General features: G+C 37.1%; 1 protein-coding gene across 4 annotated transcripts in view; it reads left to right on the top strand.

The window, feature by feature from the left end:
* Positions 1-22,632, top strand: part of MAST2 (microtubule associated serine/threonine kinase 2) — a 250,452-nt gene that overhangs the window by 120,926 nt on the left and 106,894 nt on the right. For all 4 annotated transcript variants that reach the window (XM_061184277.1, XM_061184276.1, XM_061184275.1 and 1 more), the window contains one exon: positions 16,573-16,604. In XM_061184277.1, the coding sequence (XP_061040260.1) occupies positions 16,573-16,604 (32 nt within the window). The remainder of the gene's footprint in view (positions 1-16,572; positions 16,605-22,632) is intronic.

The raw sequence follows: 22,632 nt of genomic DNA, 5'->3' as shown, positions 1-22,632 counted from the left end.
AACCCCTTATCATCTCTGAATTAAATTCTTGTATTCTCCTGTGTGAAGATCACAATTTGGAGGACTGTGAACCACTTCCTGTAGATGTGTTTTATTTAACTACTTTTGGAGATTTTAAGAAAAATTGACCAATACAGGCCTCACCAATCCTTTCTCATTTTATATTTTGTTGCTTCATACATTTACTCTATTCTATCATTTGTAAGGCTCCCATCTTTTTACTTTTTAACAGCTCTGAAGTTATAGTATGTTACTTTTGATGGTGTGTTATACTTTAACTGGCAGTGGTTATTTTGTTTTGCTTACAATTTTTTTTTTTCTGATACCTAAAATAATGACATCCCTTGAAATTAGTAGTTTTTTCAGATTTGATGAAATATATTACCTTACTAGCCTCTGAAAGTATTTGAGCTTGCAATATATATGTCTCAATTAAAGACCTCTGTCTTTCTTAGCTTTCCTCCTTTTCTTTTTCTAATGTCTTGAAGATTTCTGTTCCCTTGATTCTTTGCTTTTCTTTTAATAAGTTGGTCTACTAGTTTGATGTGTTTCTTTTCTGTATCATTTGAGATCTGTTTTGTTAGTTTTTCTAAGACCAACTATCCCAACCATTCCAATGTAGTTTTGCTTTTGGGGTGTCTGTTGCAAATGGCAATCAGTAAGTTACCACTACCCCCACCCCCCACCCCCTGGGCAAACTGGTGAATTTGTCTATTTACATTTGTTATGAACTGTTTCTGCCATATTATTTCTTACATTCCATGTCCTGCATTTCCAGGCCTTACAGCTCCTTTTCTTCTTTGCCATTTAAAAATATTGATAGAGCTTTTTGGCTTGTGTTCTTATTTGATTTTTCAAACTCTACTGGTGAATTAGAACAAATTCAGATTTTAACCCCCTCCTGAACAACACAAGGACTCCTTCCTTCTCATCACCCCCTCCAAACGTACATGCTATTTTTGTCCAGTATTTTAGTTCTTTTTTAAAAATTCCACAAGTTGGATATTTCTATTGTTATTTTATACAGTCAGTACTTAACTGAGATTTATATATCTTTGCTAGTTTTCTTGGTCAATATTCATTTTTGGGTGTTAGACTTTCCTCCTGGGATCGTTTTTCTTCTTCCTAAAGTATGTCATTTAGACATTAGTATAGTTATGTTAGTAGTAAATACTTATATTTATTTAAATGTCTGTTTTAAATACTTTTGACCTTGAAAGATGGTTTGTATAGGTACACAGTTTTGTGTTGATAGTCATTTTCTCTCACACTTGCACATATTATTCAGCTATCTTTTGGTTTCCATTATTGCTATTGAGAAATATATTGATACTCTAATTGTCATTCCATTGAAGGTTATGGATCTTATTTTCTGTCTCTTAAGATTTATTTTTGTCTTTGGTGTTTTTCTTTCATTTTTTAAAAAATTAATTTATTTATTTTGGGCTGCATTGGGTCTTCATTGCTGCACGTGGGCTTTCTCTAGTTGCAGCAAGCAGGGGCTACTCTTTGTTGCAGTGCGCAGGCTTCTCGTTGTGGTGGCTTCTCGTTGTGGAGCATGGGCTCTAGGTGCACGGGCTTCAGTAGCTGTGGCACGCAGGCTCAGTAGTTGTGGCGCATGGGCTTAGTTGCTCCGCAGCATGTGGGATCTTCCCAGACCAGGGCTTGGACCCGTGTCCTCTGCATTGGCAAGCGGACTCTTTTAACTACTGTGCCACCAGGGAAGTCCCTGGTGTTTTTCAATATTACTATCATTTACCTGGTCTAGATTTTTAAAAAATTAATCCTACTTGGGGTACATTATGCTTCCTATATATTGTGTATTCATTTCTATTATCAGTTTTGGGAATTTCTTAGCCATTATCTCTTCAGATATTGTTAACATCTGCATTTACTTTTTGCCTTCTGGGACTTGAACTGGGCATATGTTGAACACAAGTGCTAGACAGAGAAGAGTATATACTCTATATTCCGTGTAAAGAAAATGCCAAAACAGCAAAACTGACCTATAAAGTTTAGAAATCAAGAAGATGGTTTTCCTGGGGAGTGTAGGTAGTGACTGGAAGAGGGGACATGAGGATGCTTCTGGATTGATGGTAATAATTCATTTTTTAAAAATCTGGCTGTTGGTTACACTAGTGTGTTCAGTTTGTGAAAATTTGAGTTGTATGCTTATGTGCATTTTTCTGTATTTATAATGTATTTCAACAAGAGTAAAAAAGTATTTGTTGTCTTCTTTCATCCAGTTGGTCACCGAAGTATAGGATGGTAGTTTCATCAGCAGTGGATTCTGAGTGGCCCCTAGAGTGTTGTTCTCCACTCCTGCTCTCACTCCAAACAGTGTTATTTATGTTAAGCACACTATATGGGTTTAATTACAAGTTCTATAAAGAGATATCTAGTCTTTCAGTTGTGGAGAATGCCCCCACCTCCCAACCCCTGCCTTGCTTTTATATGTTAGTTGAGAAGTTGTCTCCAAAACCCAACCCTCTATCCACTTCCAGTGGAGTGGAAGATTGAGTTATGTTTCTTAAAGGCTGTTAATTTCCTTTTCTGGAAAGAGTGCAGCTACTCAGTGAAAGAGGAATGAATGAATAAATAAATAAATGTAAGTGAGAATTCAAATAGAAAATGTGGTGAGGGAGACTCAGTTTGGGAGCTGTCTCAGGCAGAGATAGTTTTAACCCACAGTCATCTCCATGCTGGTGGCTATTGATATAAAGGACAAACACCAGCCTTGTGACTCTTGGCTTGCATATTTACTTGTGGGGGTAGTGGTTGTTGCCTTTAGACACTTGGCCTTTGTCTTTTCTTTGGAAATATTTTATGAGTTTAGTCATTGTGAATAATGAGTAATGCATATAGATAGTGATTCCTCATGTGAAGAGCACCATCTTATTTTGTATGTAATACCTTTAGAAGTTTGTTTTGTGGACAAGTGAAAGGGAGTGAGTGGTTGTTTCTCTAGAATTTAGTATGTACAGGTTTCTTTGCAGCTTCAGAATATAGCTCAAGAAAAGAGAGATATATCATTTTCGGCAGACAGTGTCAAAATATGTCAACTTGAGGGATCCAACACAGTAATGAAAATTTTAGAGACTCTAAACAATATATCCTTGAGTTTTGGGAGCAGAGTCAGCAATTCATCCATTAGCGTTTAAACCTTGTTGGAGGTGGGTCAGATTAGAAAAATGCAACTTATTACTATTAATGATAATCCAGACTGTCAAGTCCTAAGCTTCTTTTGGGGGGGGGTGTTAAAGACCGTATTTTTTTTTTAGAGCAATTTTAGGTTTACAGCAAATTTGAGAGGAAGGTCAGATATTTCTCATATACTCCTTGCCCCCACACATGCATAGCCTCCCCCATTATCAATATCATTCACCAGAATGGTACTTTTTTTTTTTTTTTTAACCAAGGATGAACCTACATTGACACATCATAATCACCCAAAGGCCTTAGTTTACTTTAGGATTCACTCTTGGTGTTATATATTCCGTGGGTTGGGACAAATGTATAATGACATATATCCATAATTATAATATCGTACACAGTATTTTCACTGCCCTAAAAATCCTCTGTGGTCTGCCTGTTCATCTCCCCATGCCCCCACCCCTGGCAACCACTGATCATTTTACTGTGTCCATAGTTTGACCTTTTCTAGAACATCATATAGTTGTAATCATACAGTATGTAGCCTTTTCAGATTGGTTTCTTTCATTTAGTAATATGCATTTAATTTTCCTTCATGCCTTTTCATGGCTCAATAGCTCATTTCTTTTTAGTGCTGAATAATATTCCATTGTCTAGATATACCACAGTTTATTTATCTGTTTATCTACTGAAGGACACCTTGAGTGTTTCCAAGTTTTAGCAATTATAAATAAAGCTGCTACAAACATCTGTGTGCAAGTTTTTGTGTGGACATAAGTTTTCAGCTCCTAGTGCAATTGCTGGGTCATAAAATAAGAGTATGTTTAGTTTCGTAAGGAGTTGCCAAACTGTCTTCCAAAGTGGCTGTACCATTTTGCATTCCCACCAGCAGTGAATAAGAGTTCCTGTTGCTCCATATTCCTCACCAGCATTTGGTGTTATAGTGTTCCAGATTTTGTCCATTCTTATAGGTGTGTAGTACTGTCTCGTTATTATTTTGATTTGCATTTCTCTGATGGCATATGATATGGAACATCTTTTTTATGAAAACCTTAAGCTTTTAAATGTGTTTTCTTATTGTAGCCTTGGAATAACTTTTATGAGATAGGCAAAATAGGTATTTTTATCTCAGTGTGCAGATAAGAAAAATTAGATTTAGAAAGGCTTAATGACTGACCAGGATTTATGAGCAAAGTAAATAGTAGAACTGTGTTTAAATATTTTTTTGACTCTGAGCCCTGAGTTCTTTATGCCATGTAGAAATATCCTGTTAGGATCATCAACCTCTTTTTACTGTTCTTCAAACTCATATGAGAACAACACATATCATCTGTGTCACAATTTATAGAATAAAATACTTTTGTATACATTGTTTTATTTGACCTTTATAAACACTGTATCTGAGCTTTAGAGGTAGGTGAAATCCCAGGCCACAGAAGTTATATGTTATTGAGCCATAACATGAACCTAGTTTTCTTAACTTAAAATTTTGTGCTCTTTTCCATGTTTCTTAATATGATTGTATAATGTAAATATTTTGTCATTGGAACCTGTTCTCAGGGTGAGGACATCTGAATTTAATGGAACAAGAGGAGTGAAATACATTAGAGTTTCATAGGCGCACCATAGCTACATATACACTGATTTCCCCTTGGTCCCTGACCTCAAGATACACTCACACTCAAGTGTGAATAAGTGGAGCTAAAACACCATAATGCCCAGAGCAGTTGTAATGGTACATTTGCTACACAGGAAAGGGAGGTTTTTGTGCATCCCAGCAGAATGCTTGCTGCCAGAGTGGAGGAAGAGCTTGTATTTGGGAATAATGGTCCTTTTAAGGTCACTTAGTAAATGGTATAAAAGTGGGTTTCTTTGGTAGGTAATGGTTTTGTTTTGTTTTGTTTGTTTGTTTGTTTCCCTCTCCTGAAAGCTTTAAAAAAACAAAACAAAACAAAAACGAACAGTGGAATAGCTACCATCCTGAAGACTGTCAGTAAATAATGTAAGTGATAGCAGAGTATATCCTTTCTCTAGTAAAGCCTCTTTTGCTGACCTAATTGCAATTGACAGTTTTCATCAATATAACTCCAAATGAGCAAGACCCTATGTGAGCCTTATAATGATGATAGTGATAATAGTAAGTACCATTTACTTACGTTACTGATTCACTGATTTATTCATCAAACGTTCATTTGGTACTTACTAGGCCAGGTATTGTGCTGGGTGCTAGTAATGCCATTGTGAGCAAGAATGATCTCTCCTCCTCCAGCTAACAGTCAGTCTCAGAAAACAGACAGTTAAGCAACTAATTATAGTAAAGTGTTGGAATTAAATAGAGGTAGGCTGGGGAAACTGTGTATAGGGAAATCTCAGAGGAAATGAGGTTTAAGCTAAGGTCCAAGAATGTATAAAAAGAACAAAGGAAAAGGCAGAGAGAACAATAGCTGTGAAACCCTGAGGGTGAGAGAGAGAGTATGGTGTGTCTAAAAGATCAAAACTCCAACAAGCCTGGAGAATTGTGCAAATGATGCTAGAGAGGAAGGCAGTAGCAGCTAGGCAGTGCCCTATAGGCTACAGGAAGGATTTTAGACTTTATCCGTTAAGGGTTATTAAGGGTTTTTAAGAAGAGAAATCATCCAGTCAGTTCTGCATTTTAAAAAGATCTTTTTGACTGCATTATTTGTTTTGTTAAACTCATATATTACCACTTAGAAAATAGATACTTATTACATGATATTTACATTGATATAACATTAAGAATCAAGGGGAACAAAACTAAAGTGAGGTCGGTTAGGAGAATGTTACAGGATGATGCTGGCTTGGACTAGGAGACATAGCAGTGGAAGTAAAAGTGAAATTGACTAAAGGTAGATATTTTGGAGGTAAAACTGGCAAGGCTTGATGAATAATTGGATATGTAGTGTGAGAGAAAGTGAAGAATCAAGAATGACTCTGAGTTTGGTGGTACCATCACTGAAACGGAAAACAGAGAAGGAACAAGTTTGCATAGAAAGATAAGTTGAGTTTTCAGACATATTAAGGACAAGGTAGTTGTATATAAAACTATATACAACTGTATAGTTGGAGAGAGATCTGGGATGAAGATACAAATATTGACGTCATTTGTAAAATGTGTGTAGAGAGGAGTTTCCAGGGAGAGCTTTAAGGACAATCAACATTTGAGCATCTGAGATGAAGGAAGTTGTTTAAGTAGTGATAAGAGGTGAAACAGGGAAGTGTGATTTCGTGGATAGAAAAGTCATTCGAAACAGAAGAATGAATGATACTGTCAGATGCTGCTGAGCAGTCAAGCCCAAAAAAGAAAAGGTAGACTAAAAATGCAGCAAAGGTTCTTTACGTAGAGACCATTGGTAACCTAGCAAGAATGGCTTAAATGGGGTGGTAAGGTCTCGGGATATCTGCAGTGTGTTGAAGAAAATAGAAGGTGAGACACTGGAGACAGTGAATGTAGACAACTCATTCAAGAAGTGTGACTGTGAAGGGAAAAAGGAATTGATAAGGCAGTGGTTGAAGAGGGGTATGTAGTAATTAAGGGAAATTTTTTTCTTATCTCAAGGTGGGATAGACTTGAATGTGTTCAGAATGCTAATCAGAACATCGTGAAGAATACGGAGAGTCCAGAGATAACTAGTAGGTCAGAGAAGGTTGGATGGGACAGGCTTCACCTGATGTTGTAATGTATTGTCAGATATTACCATCCTACTTTCTAAGAGTAAGTGACGAGTCAGAGAATTTATGGTTATTTGCCTAAATGAATGCTCTTCTTACCTCAGCCAAATTTCCTGATTATGCAGCTTTCTTCCTCAGCCTGCTATGAATATTCTCTGGGAAAGGGAGGACTGGGAAATCATTGTTCCTTGGACTACCTTTATCTGATTGGAGACCAGTTCTTCTTCCACTTTACCTTAGGCCTGTCTGTATGGTACTGGAAAGCTTGGCACAGAATGTACTGATCTGGAGCCCTGGGCATCCATCTCGCAAATGTAGGCTTTTGTGTAGGTGCAAGAAGTGGGTAAGGAATGCAGAAGGGGTGGATTACCATAGATGCATTTCCTTGTTTAAAGAGGATTCAGAGACGCATTTTATAGAATTTTTGTTTATTGTTATTGCCCCCAAATATAAATCCACCTCATGTTACCTATTTAAACTATTCAAGAAGCCAGAACTGTCATGTAGGTTCAAAGAATGATATTCCCAGTTTTACATAGGTTGTTTCAGAAAATAGAAGAAGAGGACACACTTTCCTAGCACATTTTATGAGGATAGTATAACCATGAAGCCAAAACTGACAAGGACAATCTGAGAGAAAAAGTACATAGGCCAATCTTATTTATTAACATATAGGCAAAAAATCCTAAATAAAAGCCTCCAGACCCCAGATGGTTTTATTAGTGAAATAACACCAATCTTACACAAACTCTTTCAGAAAATAGAGGAGGCAGGAACACTTCACAGCCAGTTTTAGGAGGCTGGCATAATTGTTATACCAGAATCTGACAAAGGCATTATAATAAAAGAAAACTGGAGACCATTATCCCTTCTGAACATAGGTGTAAAAATCATTAATAAAATATTAGCAAAGATAATCTAATGGTATATTTGACAAAGTTGGGTTTAACCCAGAAATGCGAGATTAGTCTAATACTAGAAAATCAATCACTGTAATTCACCACATTAACAGAATAGAGGAGAAAAACCATATGATTATTTCAGCATATGCAGAGAAAGTACTTGGCAAAATCAGTACTCATTACTGATAAAAACTCTAAGCAAATTAGGAATAGAAAGGAACTTTATCAATTTGATCAAAGTGGCCTATGAAAAATCTACAGCTAACATCATATTTAGTAGTAAAATGTTGAACTCTTTCCCTCTACAATCAAATGAGACACAAGGCAAGGATGTGTACCACAGACAATCCTAGTAAGTGGAAAGAAGTAAAACTATTTATAGAGAACATGATTGTTTATATAGAAAAATTCTAGGGAATGTACAAAACAGTCATTACAACTATAATAATGAATTTAAGTTGTAATATATACAGTTAATGTGTAAAAAATTGATTGCTTTCCCATACCAGAAGCAAGCAATTGGTAAGTGAAATAAAGATTTTATTTACAATAGCTTCAAAAATCATCTTAACTTTATACAATATTATACAATATTGTATATACAACTTTATATAATATTATACAACAACTATACTTCAATTAAAAAAATCTTCTTAGAGGTAAGCTTAGCAATAGAAGTACAAGATCTTTTTGCTGAAAACTGTAAAACATTGCTTAGAGTAATTAAAGCAGGTCGAAGTTAGTGGAGAAATACTGTGTTCATGGATATAAAGACTCAATATTAGGCTGTCACTGCTTTTCAAATTGGTCTGTAATCCCAGCAGGCCTTTTTTGGGTAAAAGTGAATAATCTGTTTCTAAAATTTATATGGAAATGCCAAGAATCTAGAACATCCAAAGCAATATTGAAAAAGAACAAAGTTAAAGCACCCCATGATCTGACTTCAATACTTGATATAAAGCTACATGATCAAGGAAGTGTGGTGCTGGCATAGGCTAGAAAAATAGATAAGTAGAGTGCAGTAGAGAGCCAGAAATAGCCCATTCTATTATAATTTGATTTTCAACAAAAGTGGCAAAGCAATCTGTTGAGAAAAAGATAGTGTTTTTAATACATGGTGCTGGAATAAGTGGATAGCATATGGAAAAAAAATGAGCCTTAACCCCATCTCACATATTACCCCAAAATTAATTCAGAGGTGGATCATAAACATATGTGGACCTAAACATAAAGGCTAAAACCATAAAGCATATGGAAATAAAATGTAGGAAAATATTTTTGTGTCCCTGGCATGGGCAGAGTTTTCTTAGACAAGATACTAAAAGCATTAACCATTAAAAAAAATACTGGCAAATTGACCTTCGTTAAAGTAAAAACTTTTGTTCATCAAAAGATGCCACTTATGGCGGGGGATGGTGGTGGTGTGATGAATTGGGAGATTGGGATTGACATATATACACTAATATGTATAAAATGGATAACTAATAAGAACCTGCAGTATAAAAAAATAAATAAAATTCTAAAATTTAAGAAAAAAAGAAAAGAGGACAGAAGCATATTATCTAGAGAAATAGAGGTCAATCAGCAGAAGAATTAAAAGAGAAAGGTTAAAAGTAGCCTCGTGGAACTGAAGGTTGAGGAGAGAGGATGAAAGGATTCTGTTTGTTATATTCGAAGTTGTTCTATAGTGTTTGTGTGTTTTTTTTTAACCAGATGCATGTGTCATTTTGATAAAAATGAAGTCAACTTCTCTCGCCCCTGTTATTCTCTGCTCGAGCACTGATCCCAACTTGTAACTACTTTAGTTATGTGTGTGATGACTCAGTTATTGTCTTTCTTCCCGTTAGACTGTAAGCTCCATGAGGACAAGAAAAATCTGTCTTTTTCAAAAAAAAAAAAAAAAAAAAAAAGACGCCACTTATGGGAATTCCCTTGTGATCCAGTGGTTAGGACTCCACGCTTCCACTGCAGGGGGCACGGGTTTGTTCCCTGGTCGGGGAACCAAGATCCCACAAACTATGTGGCATGGCAAAAAAAAAAAAGAAGACACCACTTATAACTTCACTAGGCAAGCCACAGGCTGGGAGAAAATACTCATCAAAATATCTAATGAAGGACTTGCATCTAGAATATATGAAGAACGCTTACAACTCAATAATAAAAAGATAAATAGTCCAGTTATAAAAGGGGCAAAATATTTTAAGGTAATTCATACAAGAATATGTACTGATGGCTAGTAAGCACATGACAAGATGCTCAACATCATTATTCATCAGGAAAATGCAAATCCACAGTGAGATACCGCTACACACTCACAAGAATGGCTGAAATTTAAAATACTGATATCATATCTTGGTATGACTGTAGACCAATTCTTGTATTATTAACGAGGGTAACCTATATTAGCTAGAATGTGGAGCAGTTGAAACTCTCATACATTGTTAATGGAAGTGTAACATGGTATAATCACTTTAGAAAAAGATCTGGTAGTTTCTTATAAAACTAAACATACATCTATCCTATAACCCAGCAATTACACTCTTATTTACTCAAGACAAATGAGACATAGGCCTATTAAAAAGACTTGTACAGGAATGCTAATAGCTCAAAACTGGATATAACTCAAATGTCCATGAGTAGGAGAAAGGATAAATAAACTGTGGTATATTAATATGATTGGATATTGCTACTGTTATATACAACCACATGGATGAATTTCTGAAACACTATACTGAGTGAAAGAAGGGGTTATATAAAGAGGTTCATACTTGTATAATTCCATTGATATGAAGCTCTGGTGAAAAAAAATCTATGGTGAAAATATGGGAATAGTATTTGCTTGGGGCGAGGGAATAGTGGTTTGTTGGGGATTTACCAAGAAAGGACATGATGAAACTTTCTGAACTGATGGAAATATTCTGTATTTTGATAGGGATTTAGGTTATCTGAGCATATACATTTATCATACTTATTCATTGGTACACCTAAGGTTTGTGCAGTTCAGCGTTTATAAGTTTACCTTAAAAAAAAAACCCAACATGAAAAAGTTGTAAACAAATACTGAATTCTACTTAATGATATACATACTGAAGTGTGTACTGATGTCCACAGTCTACTTTGAGATGCATTAAAAAAAAACCAAAAACAAAATAACAACAACAACAAAAAAAACAGGGACTTCCCTGGTGGTCCAGTGGGTAAGAATCCACACTCCCAGGCTTTCCTGGTGGTGCAGTGGTTAAGAATCCGCCTGCCACTGCAGGGGACACGGGTTCGAGCCCTGGTCTGGGAAGATCCCACATACCGCGGAACAACTAAGCCTGTGCGCCACAACTACTGAGCCTGTGCTCTAGAGCCCGTGAGCCACAACTACTGAAGCCTGTGCACCACAACTACGGAAGCCCGCACACCCTAGAGCCCATGCTCCTCAGCAAGAAAAGCCATAGCAATGAGAAGCCCACGCACCGCAACGAAGAGTAGACCCTGCTCGCTGCAACTAGAGAAAGCCCATGTGCAGCAGTGAAGACCCAACGCAGCCAAAAAAAAAAAAAAAGACTCCTCGCTCCCAATGCAGAGGGCCCGGGTTTGATCCCTGGTCGGGGAACTAGATCCTGCATGCATGCTGCAACTAAGAGTTCGCATGCCGCAACTAAGAAGTCTGCATGCCGCAACTAAGAGTCTGCGTGCTGCAGCGAATATCCCGCATGCTGCAACTAAGACCCAGCGCAGCCAAAATAAATAAATAAATATTTTTAAAAAACCACATGGGTGGATAGATGGCTAAATATGTGACAAAGAAAATATCACAAAATGTTAACAGTTGTACAGTCTGGGTTGTGGGTGTGTATATGGCTGTTCGCTGTACAAATCTTTTAACTTTTCTGTTTCCTGTGTTTGAAAATTTTCATATTGTATTGGGAAGAAAATGGTGTTACTGGTGTAATGAAATACAGCTCTTGATTTAGTTAAAAAATACACTATAATGGCAACAAGAAAATGTAAGCTATCTAGAAATAAATATAACAGAAGATTTGTATAATCTTTATGTGAAAATGTATCAAACTTTATTAAAACATATTAAAGAAGACCTAAATAAATGGAGAGATTTGCCATGTTCTTATATAGCAGTTGTCTGTATTATAAATGTGTCAGTTATCCTCTAGATTGAGTGCAGTGTCAAGTTTTAATCTACAACTTGATCCTAAAATTTATATGGAAGAGCAGAGTCCCAAGAATAACTCCCATAATTTTGAGGACTAATAACAATGTGAGTGGACTTGCCTTACAAATATCAAGATTTATTGTCAAGCTATACCAATTAAACAGCGTGGTATAGGCACAGGGGCTGACAGCACAGTGGAATAGAATATAGTCAAGAAAGACACCCCTGTGTACATGGAAACTTAATATATGACAGAGCTGACATTGCATATCATTTAATAAATGGCTTGGGATAATTGATCACTCCTATAGAAAAAAAATATAATGGGATTCCTATCTCCCAGCATATGCAAAAATAAGTTCCAGGTACATTCACAAACTTAGTGTGAAAAGTAAACCTATAATCTTTTAGAAGAAAATATAAGTAAATGTATTCATGTCTCTGTGTGTCAGGGATGTATTTCTTAATATTTATTTATTTATTTAGGCTGCTCTGGGTCTTAGTTGAGGCATGCGAGCTCTTAGTTGCGGCATGTGTGCGGGATTTAGTTGCCCGACCAGGGATCGAACCCGGGTTCTCTGCATTGGGAGCGTGGAGTCTTAGGGATGTATTTCTTATATGTAAAAATAGATAATATAAAGGAGAATAATAGATTTGATGATATAAAAATTAAATTCTTTGGTGACTCCATCAAAAAAAAGTAAAAAGACTGAGAGAACATTTTCAGTGAATATAATCCACAAATAATTAGTATCCAGAATATATTAGGTAAATGCCTATAACTCAATAAGAAAAAAGTTAGAAAACCTGATAGAAAAATAGGCCAGGGATATACACTTGACCCTGCATCTTGGCGGGCTCCCCAGCCGCAGATATGGAGGGCCAACTGTACTGTATGGCTCTGTTTTATCTAAGGGACTTGAACATCTGCAGGTATTAGTATCTGCCAGGACTTCTGAAACCAATCCCCCGCTGATACCAAGGGACGATTGTAAATAGGCAGTTCACAGTTGAGGAAACCCTAATGGCCAATAAACATATAAAACACTGTTTAGCTTCACTAGTGATTATGGGAAATGGCAATTAAACCCATACTGTGATATGATCACAGCCCTTAGATGGACAAAAATTAAACAGTCTGACAAATGCCAGGTATTGGCGAGTATGTGAAATCATTTGTTCAACAAATTTTTGAGCATCTACTACTTGCCAGTCACTGTTCTAAGTCGTTGAGGTACATTACTAAATAAAACAGACTAAGATCCCAGCACTCATGGAGCTTAGATTTTAGTGGGGAAAGACCGAAAACGAACAATAAACATTATAAACAAGTAAATTACGTAGTATGTTAGAAGTGGTAAGTGTATTGAAAGTGTATTGGTTATAAAAGCAGAGTGGAGTAAGAGTGTGATGGGGTGGAAAATACGTTGTAATGTTATATAGAGCTATCAGGGTAGTAGGCTTCATTAAGAACTCAGGTGAAAATTGAGCCAAGAGATTTGAAAGCTGTAGGGGTTAGCCAAGGAAATATTTGGGGAAGAGGAGCATTCTAGGCAGAGTGCACAGATTAGCACAAGGCTTTAAGGCAGAAGAATACCGAATGTGTTTGACAAACAGTAAAGTCCAGTGTGGCTGGATCAAAATGTGCAAGTGTGCACGGGAGAGAGGAGGTCAGAGAGATACTGGGGAAGGGTGGTGGGTCACCCATCTAGGTCTTGACTTTTATTCTTGAATGAAATGGGGAGCCATTCCAGGATTTTGAGTAGGAGTGTTGTGATCTTACTGACCTTTAAAAGGATCACTGTTATGTTAAGAACAGACCATGTGGGTTAAGGATAGAAGAAGGAATGGGATACCAGTTGGAGACAGTTGTGAGGCTGGGGAGATACCATGGTGGCTTAGATCGTACTAGCAAAACCCAAGAGATTCTGTAACTCATTTAGCAGTGAAACCTGACCTAATTTGAACTCTTCTGGTGACAAAACTGAACTGAGACTCTTTAGAGTTTTTATGACATTTATTGTGGCTGTCATACATTTTACTGGAGAAATCTTAATGTTTTTGATGTATTTTGTTGGTGACCTAGTCTTTGTTGAGGGTGTTATATATTATATATATATGTATATGTATGTGTGTGTGTGTGTGTGTGTGTGTATATATATATATATATATATATGCGCTATTACTTTAATTACCCACCCGCAATTCTGATTTCTAAAACATGACTAAATCCAAGGTTTTTGGTTAAGAGATTGTAAGCATGTAAGTCTTTGGAGATAGTGAAAAATGGTTGTATTCTGGCTGTATTTTAAATTTAAAGCCATTAAGAATTCCTGTTGGGTGGGATGTGGGGTGTGTTAAAAACAAGAGTCCAGATGTCCAGGGTTTTGGTCTGAACAACAGGAAGAATAGAATTACCATCATCTGAGATGGGGAAAGGCTATGGTTGGAGTCCGTTTTGGTGGAGAGAACGCATTCAGTTTTGGACACTTCGGATTTGAGATGTTGAGAAGGCAATTGATTATAAGTGTCAGGAGTTTGGGAGACAGGTCTGGAAAGGAGAACTCTTAGGAAGTGTTGGAGGGGGAAGGTAAATTGGTACAGTCATTTTGGGAGCAATTTCTGATGCAGTTTCTGACTCAGTTCATGCCGCATCTAAGTGTATACTTCCAAGAAACTTTGTATACATGTGCATGAGGAAGCAAGTACAGCATGTTTATAGGAGCATTTTTTTTTGTTTTTTTCCCCCATTTTTATTTATTTATTGTTTTTAATTTTTATTTTTTTTAACATCTTTATTGGAGTATAATTGCTTTACAGTGGTGTGTTAGTTTCTGCTTTATAACAAAGTGAATCAGCTATACATATACATGTGTTCCCATATCTCTTCCCTCTTGCGTCTCCCTCCCTCCCACCCTCCCTATCCCACCCCTCTAGGTGGTCACAAACCACCGAGCTGATCTCCCTGTGCTATGCGGCTGCTTCCCACTAGCTATCTATTTTACGTTTGGTAGTGTATATATGTCCATGCCACTCTCTCACTTTGTCACAGCTTACGCTTCCCCCTCCCCATATCCTCAAGTCCATTCTCTAGTAGGTCTGTGTCTTTATTCCCGTCTTACCCCTAGGTTCTTCATGACCTTTTCTTTTTTTTTTTTTCTTAGATTCCATATATATGTGTTAGCATACGGTATTTGTTTTTCTCTTTCAGACCTACTTCACTCTCTATGACAGACTCTAGGTCCATCCACCTCACTACAAATAACTCAATTTTGTTTCTTTTTATGGCTGAGTAATATTCCATTGTATATATGTGCCACATCTTCTTTATCCATTCATCCGATGATGGACACTTAGGTTGCTTCCATGTCCTGGCTATTGTAAATAGAGCTACAATGAACATTTTCGTAATTCTTTTTGAATTATGGTTTTCTCAGGGTATATGCCCAGTAGTGGGATTGCTGGGTCGTATGGTAGTTCTATCTGTAGTTTTTTGAGGAACCTCCATACTGTTCTCCATAGTGGCTGTATCAATTTACATTCCCACCAACAGTGCAAGAGTGTTCCCTTTTCTCCACACCCCCTCCAGCATTTATTGTTTCTAGATTTTTTGATGATGGCCATTCTGACCTGTGTGAGATGATATCCCATTGTAGTTTTGATTTGCATTTCTCTAATGATTAATGATGTTGAGCATTCTTTCATGTGTTTGTTGGCAATCTGTATATCTTCTTTGGAGAAATGTCTATTTAGGTCTTCTGCCCATTTTTGGATTGGGTTGTTTGTTTTTTTGTTATTGAAGGAGGATTGTTTTGATGGAGAAGAAAAACGTGGAAAGAAAATTAAATTTCCATTTACTGGAGAATGGATAAATAAATACTATAAAAATCTATAGACTGGACTACTGTACTATAGATATATGAACTAAAGTGAAATATATTCACATGGGTGAATCTCCTAATTATAATCAGATTGATGTCAGCAGATGAATATATACAGTGTTTTAAGTATATAGTTTAAAAATGTGTAAAACAATACTAATAATTTATGGATATATGTAATAAAAAATAAAGACCCTTATGGAAAAGATAAACAAAAAATTAAGAATAGTTGTTAAGTGGAGACTAGTGGGAGGTGGGACTTGATAAATTTAGAAAGCAAGTCACAGGGGCCCAACTGCTATTGCAAGGGTTATTTCTCATGCCAGTGGTGTGTATAGTCATCTCTTTGTGATATTATTTTCTGTACTTATTTATTTGTCAAAAATATTTTATAATTAAAGAAAATATTCCATTTCATTCCTTTCATATCACTGACTCTAATGATATGGGTCCTTTACAATTCATCAGCTGTTGATGGCTGGCCCAGTGAATACCTGGACTCTTCACTGGCCAGTTGGTTCCATCTAGTGGTGAAAGTGCTGCAAGTATTTCGTGAGACATTCCTTTTGGGAAGGAAGAATGAGGAGATGATAGATAGTTAACCAGACTGCTTATTATTTCACTAAAATTTGAGAGACAAAGAAAAAGGTTATTATTTAGAAATATTGAGTTTTTGCCATTATTAAGATGATGCTATAAATCTTCTAGGACATTTAGTACAGACCTGTAGGACTCAGATGGGTCCTTATTTCTCTCTAACTTATGTTTGTGTTTTGCTTTTCAGAAGGAGTTGAGCCTTCCAAGAAGAGGCAGCTTGTAAGTAGATGATGATTATGATTATGATTATAATATCCTGCTTAGGAATCCCTCCTGGGGACTGTTCTCAGTATCACTCAGAGGACTCTCATTCATGAGTGTTTTTTTCTGTGGACTCCTGTCTGGGCCAGTGAAACCAGTGGGCCAGCCAACTTCTCTCACTAGGTCAGCTCCTCCCCTCTCCCTCATCACTCCCCACCCCAAATCCTCTTCTCTGTGTCAATTTTTGCCTAGGGTCTGGGGGAAAGCTGCCACTTAAATACCCATCACAGTCTTATGCTTGTGTTTTGGGCTTTACCGAGTTTTAGTAGAGTCAAGCTTTTTTAGAATGTTAAAATTGAAACTCTTAGCATCTACATCTGTCCCATAGCATGGTACTAGGGAGAGGTCAACAAGTTGGGGCAAACAAAAGCTACGTTTGGGTTCACGGTTGGAATAGGGCTGTCGTTTACCTGTTTGTTCTCTTCTGGCTTCTGGGCTGGGGAAATTCGTTAATAATCTTTGTCTCTGGATTTAAATTTCATATGTTTTCTTGGCTTGCTTTTTCTCTAAGACTTCTGTTGGGGTAGTACTGCATATTTGGCTAATCAGAATCATCTAGAATGCTTATTTTTCAGATTAAAAACAAACATTTAAATAATAGAAGCAGTTAAAATGCAGATTCTGAGCTTGTTTAAACTAAAATCTCCATGTTGGGGCCTGGGAGCCTGTACTTTTGCACCTGCGAGCACAGCCACTGTGATTTTGCTAAGGAGCCAGATTTGGGAAACACGAAAGAAACAGGGCTGTGTTAAAACGATGGCTTTGAAAAGTCTCTCACAGACATGTATGAGACATGACTACAGAGAGGACACGACAGTATTCCTATTTATTTATTAAGTATACTTTATGTATGTATCATATGCATTTAAAAATGTGTGAAACACATGGTGTTTCTGTTACTGTCATCCTGGGATTTTGTTTTGTAAAAATGCTCCAATGATTAAATTGTCCTCTGAGATTCTTGTAAAATCCTTTTGGCTGCTTTATGAAAACTCACTGTGCTTTGATATAAAGAGACTGGAGTTATGAGTCAGCAAACTACTAGGGTTCAGTCTCGGCTATGTCACTTAATTAGCTTTGTAATGTAGAGGAATTGCTTCATCTCCTCAGTTGCCTTATCTATAAAATGATAAACCATGATACCTGTTTTTTTTAAAATATATATATAGGTATTAGAAAGATCACTTAATATATGTGATAGTGCTTCATTTTTTAGTTTTAGTCTAAGATGTGTTAGTTTCAGAATTCTTGTAAATATATTAGGTTAAATTTGGATATATTTCATTATTTAAGAGTCACATTTCTGTCTTTAAATTAATTTCTAGCAGTGGATCTCAATTCTAGGTTCTCAAGTGTCCTGAGTCTTCTAAAAATTGGGCAAGGGCGCTATGAGGACTCTTAATGGAATGATACACTGAGTAGGTATACATAACTGAAGGAGAGTGGCTTTTCAGCATCACATTCAGCAAATATTTGTACTTGGTCACTTTCCTATTATTTCTGTCATTTTTTTTTTTTTCTTTTGGTTCCCTTTATTTGGAAGTTCTCTGAGATTTGCCTTTGCTTAAGGTTAGGTGAAATGAATTAAGGCCTTAGGCAGGTAGCTTCTTCCAGGAATGTGTGCCTCTAATGAATAGAGTTTGCTGAGAAGGAAGGATATCCTGTGAAAATGATTTTTATTTGAAACTGGAGGAATTTTTGGGTCAATTTAGTTTTTTTTAAATTATTGATTGAATTTTTTTTTTTTTTTTTAACTTTTAATCTTTATTTATTTGGCTGCGTCGGGTCTTAGTTGCGGCACGGGCTCTAGAGCGTGTGGGCTTAGTTGCCTCACGGCATGTGGGGTCTTAGTTCCCCAGCCAGGGATGGATCCTGCGTCTCCTACATTGGAAGGCGGATTCTTAACTACTGGACCACCAGGGAAGTCCCAGGATCAATTTAGTTTTAAACTAGAGGAATTTCTTGGTTATTTATTGTAGATAAAGTTAGGCATATTCTAACTGCCTTTAAATATTTAATTAATAAAGATCAGAAGTACTTTTTTTTTTTTTTTTTGGCTGCACTGCGTGGCTTGCGGGATCTTATTTCCCCGACCAGGGATTGAACCCTGGCCCCAGCAGTGAAAGCACCCAGTCCTTAACCACTGGACCTCCAGGGAATTCGCCAGAAATACTTTTTAATAAAGTAACTCCCATTTAAACAATTGATCATTCAGTAAATACATACTAATACCTACTGTGTGTTGGGCACTGATCTAAGTTCTGAGGTTACAAGATTCAATTAGACACATTCCTCTATTTTGAAAACTTAGAGTTAAGTAAACCAGAAAAATACGTATTTTTTATCTTTAGTATTAGAGTAGAAAGAGTTTTATTCTGGAAGGAATCTTGGAAACATGGATACTAACCTAGGCTTTGCCACTAACAAGTTATATGTGGTTTCAACAGGAACTATCATTTCTGGGCTTGAAATGCCTCACTTGTAAAATGAGGGGGCTGACTTACCTGGGCTTACCTGATCTCTGTGCTTAGTCATCTCCCCAAATAATTGAAACTCCATGGTACCTCTTCTTCAGAGAGCTGGGCAAGTCTTTGTAGGGAGTATGCAGTAGGAGGCAGAACATGGCTTAGCATCTGAAGTAGAGAAGACAGGAAATTAAGAACCACAAAGCGTAAGGTGTTTTGAATAAGTTTAATCAATACTTAAACATTTGTAGTAAGTGTGGAGAAACTGATGTTAATAAAATGAGTGACTTACCACTTAGCCCATTATTTCTTGTCCTTGTAGCCTAGTCTGGAAAGTTAAAAGTTATTATAATTGTCCTCTGAGTCTTGGTCAGAAGGAGAGGGGTATTGTACTTAGATCCCTGTTTGCTTCTGCCCCAGAATGGCTCTTGCAAGAGCAGAACCTACTGTATGCCCACCAGGTATAAAGGCCCATTTCCTTTGGCATGTTCTCACTAGTATACATTATGGGTGCAGAGAGATTTGGAGTTTGCAGCTGGTTTGGTGTTCTTGTCTTTAGAGAGGGAGTCAGATTCATTTAATTAGCGTAATGTTAAAATAGCTGAACAATATAAAATAAATGAAGTTCAGTCATTTTGGAGGCTGTCAATTGTTATGCTTTTCCATGTAATTTGGTAGTTGCATGAAAATGGACAGGAACTAAAAAATGGATTTCGAGATGTATGTGATATCTTGTCATTATACAAAATACACTTCCACCCAACAAGTAATTCCTCCAGTGTCTCCAAATTAGTAAGTGGAATTATAGCATAGAAGTAAAGATCCTGGGCTTGAGAGTCAGGCAGACCTAGGTTGAGTCTCTGCCCTACCATTTACTACATATTTTTTCATAAAACAAGTTACTACATTTCTGTTTGTCTTTTTGCTTCCATTTATTCGTTCATTTGTTCAAATTCATCCATCCATCCATGCATCTATCATACTGTATTTATTCAGTTCTTGTTATGTGCAGGCACTGTTCTAAATACTGGAGATACAGTAGGTTTTAGCAGACAAAGAGACGGACAGACAAAAGCATGTATGGTATGTCATGGTATTGAGTGCTATGAAGAAAAATAAAACCAGATAAAGAGATATGAGGGTATGTGTTTTTGTGGGGCAGGGGTTTAAATTTTTTTTTAAATTAATTAATTAATATATTTTTGGCTGCGTTGGGTCTTTGTTGCTGCTCGCAGGCTTTCTGTAGTTGCGGCGAGCGGGGGCTACTCTTCATTGCGGTGCGTGGGCTTCTCATTGCAGTGGCTTCTCTTGTGGCGGAGCACGGGCTCTAGGCACGCAGGCTTCAGTAGTTGTGGCACGCGGACTCAGTAGTTGTGGCTCGCAGGCTCTAGAGTGCAGGCTCAGTAGTTGTGGTGCACGGGCTTAGTTGCTCCGCGGCATGTGAGATCTTCCCAGACCAGGGCTCGAACCCGTGTCTCCTGCATTGGCAGGCGGATTCTTAACCACCGTGCCACCAGGGAAGCCCAGGGGTTGAAATTTTAAATCATGTTTTCTAGGAATTTTCTCATTAAGATGATGTTTGAGTAGAGAACAGGAGTCTGGAATGAGTGATGTTGATGTATATACTGGGCAAGAGCATCCCAGGTAGGGATACAGCATGTGCCAAGGTCCTGAGGTGGGAACATGCTTGGCATGTAGAAAGGAGACTGAAGTGGCTATTGCTAAGTGAACAATGGTGTTGGGGTGGGAGGGTGTGGAAGAACATGAGGCAGGAGCTGGATTTTATAATGCCTTGTGGGCCACAGAAAGGACTTTGCATTTTGTATTAATTGGGACAGAAAGTCAGTGGGTAGTTTTAAGCAGCGAAATGATGTGATCTGTCAGAGAGTTTTGGGGGAAGGGCAATTTGTTTTATTGAAATATGATTTTTTTAATTGAAATATGATTCACATACTGTATAATCACCATTTAAGAATACACAATTCACTGGTTTTTAACATATTCACAAGGTCTTACAATCATTACTACTTTCGATTAGAACATTTTCATCACCCAAAAAGAAACCCCCTACTCCTTTGCAATCACTCCCCTATTCTACACTCCCTCTAGCCCCTGGTAACCACTAATCTACATCTGTCTCTTTTTTTTTTTTTTTGATGTGGACCATTTTTAAAGTCTTTATTGAATCTGTTACAACATTGCTTCTGTTTTATGTTTTGTTTTTTTGGCCGTGAGGCATGTGGGATCTTAGCTCCCCAACCAGGGATCGAACCCTCACCCCCTGCATTGGAAGGTGAAGTCTTAACCACTGGACTGCCAGGGAAGTCCCCCTAATCTACATCTGTCTTAATAGATTTGCCTATTCTGAACATTACATATAAATGGAATTATATAAAATGTGGCTTCTTGTGTCTGGTTTCTTTCACTCAGCATAACTTTTTCAAGATTCATCCATGTTTTAGCACATGTCAGTACTTCATTCCTTTTCAAGGCTAAATAATATTCCATTGTATGTATGTACCATATTTTGTTTATCCATTATCCATCAATGGACATTGTGAGTAATGCTGCTCTGAACATGGATGTACAAGTACCTATTTGAGTGCTTGCTTTCAGTTATTTTGGGTAGATACCTAGAAGTGGAATTGTTGGATCATATGACAGTTCTTTAGCTTTTTGAGGAACCACCATACTGCTTTCCATAGCAGCTGCACCATTTCTTACTCCTACCAGCAATACACCAGAATACACCAGGGTTCCAGTTTCTCTGCATCCTAGCTAACACTTGTTATTTTCCATTTTTAAAAGAATAGCCATCTTCACATGAAAAGATGCTCAATATCACTAATTATTAGAGAAATGCAAATCAATACCACAGTGAGATATCACCTCACACCTGTCAGAATGGCTATCATCAAAAAGTCTACAGATAGCAAATGTTGGAGAGGATGTGGAGAAATGGGAACCCTCGTACACTGTTGGTAAGAATGTAAATTGGTGCAGCCACTGTGGAAAACAGTATGGAGATTCCCACTAAAAACTAAAAATAGAACTACCATATGATCCAGCAGTTCCACTCCTGGGTGTATATCTGGAAAAAATGACAACACTTATTAGAAAATATACATGCACCCCAATGTTCATAGCAACACTATTTGCAATAGCTAAGATATGGAAGCAACCCAAGTGTCCATCAACAGATGAATGGATAAAGAAGATGTTATATATATAAATATATATATGTATGTGTGCACAATGGAATATTACTCAGCCATAAAAAGAATGAAATTCTTCCATTTGCTTCAACATGGATAGACCTAGAGAGTATTATGCTTAGTGAAATAAGTCAGACAGGAGAAAGACAAATACTATATGATATCACTTATATGTGAAATCTAAAAATAATACAAATGATTGTATATACAAAACAGAAACAGATTCACAGGCATAGAAAACAAACTTGTGGTTACCACAGGGGAGAGGGAAGTGGGGAGGGACAAATTAGGGGTACGGGATTAACA

Source organism: Eubalaena glacialis, chromosome 3 (assembly GCF_028564815.1).
Source record: "Eubalaena glacialis isolate mEubGla1 chromosome 3, mEubGla1.1.hap2.+ XY, whole genome shotgun sequence".
Lineage (NCBI taxonomy): Eukaryota > Metazoa > Chordata > Mammalia > Artiodactyla > Balaenidae > Eubalaena > Eubalaena glacialis.
Note: the sequence above shows the minus strand (reverse complement) of the source record. Positions and strands in the feature narration are given on the sequence as shown.